This window comes from Dendropsophus ebraccatus, chromosome 11, assembly GCF_027789765.1.
Source record: "Dendropsophus ebraccatus isolate aDenEbr1 chromosome 11, aDenEbr1.pat, whole genome shotgun sequence".
NCBI lineage: Eukaryota > Metazoa > Chordata > Amphibia > Anura > Hylidae > Dendropsophus > Dendropsophus ebraccatus.
Genome location: NC_091464.1, coordinates 14,018,305 through 14,026,349, shown reverse-complemented (window position 1 = coordinate 14,026,349; position 8,045 = coordinate 14,018,305). Strand labels below are relative to the sequence as shown.

Below are 8,045 nucleotides of genomic sequence, written 5' to 3'. Positions count from 1 at the left end.
GGTGGGAGTTGTAGTTTTGCAACAGATCAGAGATGGGGAACTAGATCAGAGATAGCTCCCATATTGTAGCAGAGTATGGCTGCTATCCCTCTCCCTACCAGGGTCAATGGGCGGGTACAGACAGCTATCTACCGGCAATGTTCAGTCCAGCTTAGAAATTTTTTTGGGATACTATGTAATAAAAAAAAAATTGTTATTTCATGTAATAATTCTCAGCCCTGAGCATCACAACGATTCCCGGTGTAAATTTAGCTGCAGACTGGAGTTTTTCTTTCCCATCTATCGCAGCCTCCAACATCGCACACATTTTGTCATTTCAAATACGACAATCGTTTTTGAAGGCCACAGTTGAATTTCTTCAATATAATATTTTCAATTAAAAATCCTTTTTTTTAACAATTTTTCCCCCCTTTAGGCCACAACAAACCTTTGGGTTAGATATATATATACAAGGCGTTTTATGACAAAAACACAGAGCTAAAACCTGCATGTACAAGACCCGTCTGTATGTACAAAACTAGACCACACATTCACGTTCCCTCGGTCACTTTTCTATTAGGAACTGATTTTTTTTTAGTTTTTTTTTTATCACTCGCAGGAATAAAACTATACAATTAGGGCTCGACCGGATGATTCCACTTGGTATCACATGTAAAACATTGTATAAGTATTATTGTGAGGTTCATATCCAAAAAGGGCCCCGAAGTAACGGGGTTTAGTATGAAGACAGATCCCGCCAATGGTGAATGAACATACAAAAAGAGGACTGGACTATTGGCCAACAAGCATCAGGCACCACAGCAGAGCGATATCATAGGAATCAAATACCCAGTCTCTAGGTTGACGTGTTACATACTGTACAAATTTCGAGGGATTTATGAAAATTTGCAAAAGCCAATAAAGTCTTGTCTAGCACAAGTGCTATACATATATATATTTTACAGTTCCATTATTTAAGCTAAAATTACTTACTGAAATAAAAACATAATAAAAAATGGTCCACAGACTCTGTGAGGCATTTAAGTTGTGATGCAATGCTATTGGAATAACCTATATCGATCCGCTCAACGCTGCAATCCTACAGGACCCCATCGGTCTGTAGCTTTCGTAGCCTAAACGACCAATCCATTACCTAATTATATACATACAATAAATATTCTTTATCATAAAGTAAAATATATTTATATATATATATATAGAGCTATATATAGAGAACGATATGTTTTGTACACTATGCAAAATGGACCGGAGCGGGTTACGTGTCATCCTGACGCGGTATATACACGGAATATAGCTGGAGGGCTATAGGAGCGCTATTCGGATGTGGTTATTGCTTTACAAAGGAAACGCAGCTCAAGCTTGGAGGAAAGCTGCCAGCGTTCATTGGTAAAAATGAGCATTAGATAAGCCATAGAGTCACTGGAATCGTGTATATATATATATATATATATATATGAGTCATTGCTGGATGAGTTTGGTGCTGGGATAAGTGACATCCCATGGAGCTGCAGTGACAACAGTGATAAATTCTTGGTGATTCTTGTGCAGTTTTTTCTTCAGGTACGTCCCTGTATATATCAGAAGATTCTGCAAAGCTTATATTAGCCATATACCAAAGATTGGTAAAAAACGGACACTGCTTTTCCATTAACGCTGCAATGTTTCTCCCTTTCCAGATCTTCTCTTCACTGCAGGAGCGATTCCCATTGGGGGTTGAGAAACGGAGGTGGAATATTCTGGCGACAGGTGGACATCAGCGTAAGGAATGGCTACATTACATCTAGGCTCGGTGTAACTTTGCAGCTGTGGCTGCCTGGGCTGTATGAAAACGAAAAAGACAAGAATTGGAGGTTTTAAGTCCCAAAGATTACATTATTCCATCACTTATTCAGAGTAATAATAACCTATAGTTTTAGAGATGAGCACAACTGATGCATGCTGGAGTCAGAACGTTCAGCATTTGGTCACCGGTGGCTGAAGAAGTTGGATCCATAATTTTTTTTTTTCACTTATTTCCTTTTTTTTATGTACCCTGCTGATATTTCCCTATAGCCCATGGGGCACATAGTAAGACATGAGTTTCTTACCTTCATCCTCAGCACAGTTGTTGTGAGCTTTGTAGTTTATTAGATATGCAAATGAGGTGGTTTGGTGCCCTGGGGGGCGGGATAACCTCCCTCAGCGCACCGATCTGCTTCTCCTACTGAATAGTCATCCAGTGCTCTGCAGTGATGAGAGTAGGAATAACGTTATTGCAGAGCACCTCCCTAATATTCATTGGAAGGGCGGCCAGGGTGGATCGGTGCACTGAGGGTGGTATTCCATACCCTTAATTAGCTTATAAGTTCAACTACAAAGTCTACGTAAATGGAGCCGAGGATTAAGATGAGAAACTTACCTTGGACCTCAGCACCCCTGGGCTTAAGGGACATCCCCTCCCTTTAAAGAGGAACTATTAGCAGGTTAGACGAATGTAACCTGATAGCCCCCTAATGTGCACAGGACACTAAGGAAGACAGGAAGGGCCCTATAAGCCGGGCTGATAGGGGCCCAATAATAAATGTAAACGAGCACCGATCTGCTAGATCGGCGCTCGTTTACTGGGCCTATTACACGGCCTGATAATCGTTTAACAGTTACCGATGTCCTTGCAGCCCTTGTTTAAACGTTATACATTACCTGTCCAGGTTGAAGGGCTCCACTTCCTCTGTGCTTCTCCCAGTGTTCTGTGCGCTCCAGCTTCAGAGTGGCCTGTCTCAGCTGACAGGCCACTCAGCCAATCACTGCGCAGCGGTCCCAGCCAGTGATAGGCCACTCTGAAGCTAGAGTGTGCGGGACCCGGGGAGAAGCACAGAGGAAGAGAAGCCCTGCAGCCTGGACAGATAATGTATATAGTCAGTCGCCGGCTGCGCACCGCTATTACACGTAGCGATGCGCAGTTGGCGTCCTACAATTATAGGTCAGAACCTATATAAACGATCAGCCGATGACAACGATCATCCGCTGATCGTTGTCTTTATTACACAGACGATTATGGTTCCGTGTAATAGTAACCTAAGTCTCTTACCTTCATCCTGGGCGCCGTTCCCTTGCACTTAGTAGTGGAATCCACAGCCCGAAGCACCATTAGGATCACTGCCCCACCCCTATAGCGCCCCACTCCTTCTAATCATAATCAAGGGAGTTGGCGGGGCAGTGCTCCTAATGGTGCTCCGGGCCGTGGATTCCACTACTAAGTGCAAGGGAACAGCGAAGAGGAGGAATTTAAGACACATACCCTCCTCCTCAATGCCCCTAACACATGACTATTTACCACAACCACTATACAATTAATTCTCTGAATATTTTGTACTCATTTTTAATAGTCTTCCAATCAGCACATTTTACAGGACTGCTATCCTTAAACATTACAAAAAAAAAGCCTAGCCCAAAACATTATAAAACAGTCAGGTATACATTCCCATCCAATATACAGGATATCCCTTTTTCTTCAGTAGCTATCATAGGCATACATGAAGGGGAAGTAGCTTCTTACACTGCGGCTCAGACACACATGATGTTCGCCCCGTATTCCCCAGCGCTGTCACTGCTGCTGCTGCCGCCCCCTAGAGCCGTGCGCTCAGGAGAGGAGGGGAGGGTCTGAGGAGCTGGGGACGTGGGAGACGTAGGGGGGCTCGGGGTGGCACACATAGCTGGAAACAGAAAATGAGAATGAGATGATGCGGCAAGCATGAAGGGGTTAATGTGTGTATCTGTATAAGGAAAAAGGAGAAAAGGGAATTGGCATCCTATACGCTTTCCAAAGGGAAAATAAAAAAAAACTGCAGATAGGTTTAAGAGGTAATCCAGAGGAAAAAAATATTTTAAATCAATTGTCAGAAAGTTACACAAATTTGTAAATTTTATTAAAAGATCTTTAGCCTTCCAGTACTTATCAGCTGCTGTATGTCCTGCAGGAAGTGGTGTTTTCTCTCCAGTCTGACACAGTGCTCTCTGCTGCCACCTCTGTCCATGTCAGGAACTGTCCAGAGCAGCAGCAAATCCCCATAGAAAACCTCTCCTGGTCTGGACAGTTCCTGACATGGACAGAGGTGGCAGCAGAGAGCACTGTGTCAGACTGGAAAGAATACACCACTTCCTGCCGGACATACAGCGGCTGATAAGTACTGGAAGGTTGGAGATTTTTTTAATAAAAGTAATTTATATTATTTTCTGGTACCAGTTGATTAAAAAAAAAAAACAGATAGAGTACCCCTTTAATAAAGTAACCAGAACATTTATACATTGTTAGTTTTTTATTTTGTCATGTCGTCAGGTTATAGCCTGGTTAAAGAAAATGGTTGCATAAATAATAAAAGGGATCAGTCATTCTTTGTCTAAGCAGAAGCATAACGTGACCCAAAAAGACACTTGAGTAAACAGGAATATTACATGACACCTACCACATATTGTTTCCAAGGTAAGACTCCAAATACTTCAGTGTCAGTTTAAAGATAATAATGTTATTTATTTTTTTAATTACATTTTTTTTTTTTTTACAAAGAAATCAACAGGGTTTGTAAATCACAAGCAGTTTTGCAATTTACTCTGTTAGGGAATCTGTCACTAGGTATGTTCTGCCTTACATGAGGGCAGCATTAACTAGTGACAGAATGCTGAACAGATGGGTGGATTACTTACTTCATTCTGTTCAGCCGTTGTCCTAATATGCAGGAGAATAGGATTCTGGCCACACCCCTCCCTCTAGCTGCCAATTGACAGATGACTGCCTATACACAGCATGGATAGATAACTGCCAATCAGCAGCAGGTGGGCGGAGTTTCCTAATTCTCATTAATATCCAGGACTACTGGGCTCATGCACATAATAGAGAAAACTACTTATTGTCCATGTTATTCAGGAGGATATCTCCGAATCAGCTGCACAGAACAATGTAAGTGATCATTCTGTTCAGTTTCTCTGTCACTGCTTTATGCTACCCTTAGATAGGATAGCATAAACCAACTGACAGAGTCTTTAAGTTTTTTGTTTAAATCAGTGTTATACATATGGCCACTAGGTGTCTCCCTTCACTACACATGTGTACTGTTGCTGCATGTCCACATTCAATAGCAGGGAATCCTGGGGGTGCTTGCATTGTATGGTCAGCTCTCTTTTCACAAAGCACCAAAACCTATATAAGCACACAGTGACATTATACTGACTATTGTTACATAACAAAGAGTATTGTCTCCTGGCAAGCATGCATAGTTGATTATATTATTAACTTTTGCTAATTATATTATTAGCCTAAGTTAGTTGCACTCAGCTGATATACAACCTGCATGAGGAACAGGTGTCTTTCGATGTGTGACTGCACAGAGGACGGGGACTTCCTGGGTTTGGTCTCTTTTTTTGAACACGGAAAAGACCAAATATCAGCACGGAGGGAGCATGGAGCACAGGAAGGCCAGAAGGGGAGACACCTAGTGGCCATATGTATAATGTAAAAGTTAAAAAATAATAAAGCAAGTATAATGCAAAAATACTTGCGATCACAAACCCAGCTGATTTCTTAAAAAAAAAAAAAAAAAAAGCAACATAACCAATTTATTAATATGAACTGGGAAAACAAAGATTCCATTAAACCCTATCCTTGTATTAACTTATGTCGCTCCTCCAAATCTGAAGTTTTTCTTTATAACTATGAATCACTGGAACGGCGATGAGATACTTCTATACACCGATGCTACTTGAGGAGAGTGCGGTAAGATTACGGCAAACGGCATATTGATGAAACACAACTATTCCAGCAATGTTATGAGTTGCACACTCAAGTGCTTGAGCCATTTTATAGAGAAAATTACGGCTAAAGTTAGTGCAGCTGATACCGCAGGGTCCCCGCATCCCCCATGTTCCTGAGATATAATAAGACCACGTCTGTGACAAAAGGATAACTCATTTGGAGAACAGAATGCCAGTGATCTAGAAAGAGAAGCCACTGGACTGTGTCACCATCTGAACCGCTCCGGCCATACAATAGGGCTCATTAAATTGTACTGTTAAACAAAGCCTGTAGCGGAGTACAGACGTTGGCACATGCAGTACTGAGTAAGTCGGAGCCATGTAAAAATCAATCTTCACAGGTCAATATGAACAACTCCTGTCTATGATTGATCACTGTAGCATTCGTTCCTTCTACTCCTACAGATGAGTACATTTTCTTTAGAACAGCTGTGGAAAAGAGGACTCTCCGTCTGTTCTCCTGTATATATGATCTGCCGTATCGGCTCCATCTACGCCCTCGCTGCATGACAGTAATACATGTGATCGGATGAAAGCCATAGGGGTGCTTACCGGAAAGGAGCCGACCGCGCCGAGAAGCTTCGGCCGCAAGAGCGCAGGATAACTCAATGCGCTTCTCCTGCTCTTGAAGCTGAGATTCGGGATCAGGAGGCAACTCCATCTCAGAGTCACTCAATGGAATAACGTTCTGTAAACTTGGGAATGGACATGAAGACAGAATGTTATCAAACATGCAAGAACAGGGCCGGACTGGGACTAAAAAGCAGTAGGCAATACCCTTGTAGGCAATTCCAACCCCACTTCTTGTAAGTAATCCCCCTTGTAGTATAATTTCTCCCCTTCATGTACACATTTCCCTGTAGGTAATCCATCCTGGTAATCGCACCCTACCCCCAGTACAACTTGATCCTGGTGATGTGCAGGGAAATACCACATCACTAGGAGACCACAAAGGGGACCGGCCCATCTGGCATTTGACAGAAATGCCAGATGGCCAGTCCGGCCCTGTGCATAGGTGAGATTAGGAGCTGAGGTGAATCTTAAGCCTTTACCAAATATCTTGTCTAAATTAATTTAATAAAATCTACTTAGTAAAATAGATTGAGAAAAAGAATGGTAGAGTGACTCGCTATTAAAGAAGAACTCTGGACAAGGACACTTTCTTCAAAACTGCTGGGGAGGGGATGGATGAAAAAAAATAATATGCACTTACCTCCCTGGCTTCAGCGCTGGTGCTCACGTCCCTTGGTCGCTGGTCATTTCCTGGTCTGAGACGGGACCTGGGATGTGACGTGGTAGGCCCGCCCAGCCAGTCAGCAGCTGTAATGGTGTCCCGCCTCTGCTGTTGACTGCCTGAGCGGGCCTGACCCGTCACGTCCCAAGTCCCGTCTCAGACCAGGAGGGGGCCGGTGATCAGAGGACCGCAGAAGCAGAATGTCGGCACGCTGGAGCCGTGGAGGTTAAGTGCATTTAATTTTTTCACCCACCCCCTCCCCAAAAAAGTGTCCCTGTCTGCAGTTCCCCTTTAAAAGAGAAGTCTGAAGAAAATAATAATTTGCAAACAGGCAGAGGCAGGGGGGAACATAATAAACATTCAGTACTTACCTCTCCCTGTGCCTCTGGAGCGCCATGTCACAGGCTCCAGTATCCCCGAATCATTTTCCATGTCAAGACTCAGGGGAAAATGCCCGACCCGGCTGATGGATTACTCATTATCTGGCTCAGTGAGCATCCATCAGTCAAGACGTTGCTGGAGCAGAAGATCCCCGATCACAGCGGGGGTCCCGGAGTGGTAAGACAGCGCTACTGAGGCACGGGGAGAGGTAAGTGGGTTCATTTAATCTCCTTTAATTTGCAGTCTCCCTGCTATGTTGTAAACAGTTTGGTTGCTGCATACACACACCAATGTGTGGCCATACACATTACATAGCAGGAGGTGGATAGGACAATCACTGATTGAACACTCATTTTGCCAATGCGGCCATACACTTTGAGGCTATGTTCCCACTATTTAACGGCAAAAGGCGGCAGTCTATTTATATGGATGGTCACAAATAATGACCATTTGCGGCCATTGTTATCAATAGTTGAGATGATCGCAACTCAAGCATGCTCGAGTCTGACTGTTTGGCATTTGATTACCAGTGGCTGAAGAAGTTGGATGCAGCCCTAGGGAGTACGGGAAAACAAGGATACAGCCTATGGCCAATTGATAATGATAACACCTGACTTGGCAGATAATCTCTCCATGTAACAGGACC

At 43.3% G+C, this 8,045-nt stretch overlaps 1 protein-coding gene across 15 annotated transcripts in view; it reads right to left on the bottom strand.

Moving 5' to 3' along the window:
• PLEKHA6 (pleckstrin homology domain containing A6) overlaps positions 1–8,045 on the bottom strand; it is a 100,612-nt gene continuing 92,567 nt past the window's right edge. For 14 of the 15 annotated variants that reach the window (XM_069945800.1, XM_069945804.1, XM_069945806.1 and 11 more), the window contains 3 exons: positions 6,337–6,479; positions 3,536–3,692; positions 1–1,818 (listed from right to left, as the gene is read on the bottom strand). In XM_069945800.1, coding sequence (XP_069801901.1) covers positions 3,544–3,692; positions 6,337–6,479 — 292 coding nt within the window. In that variant the 3' untranslated portion in view covers positions 1–1,818; positions 3,536–3,543. Of the gene's footprint in view, positions 1,819–3,512; positions 3,693–6,336; positions 6,480–8,045 lie in introns of all 15 variants that reach the window. The other variant, XM_069945802.1, reaches the window with a different exon arrangement.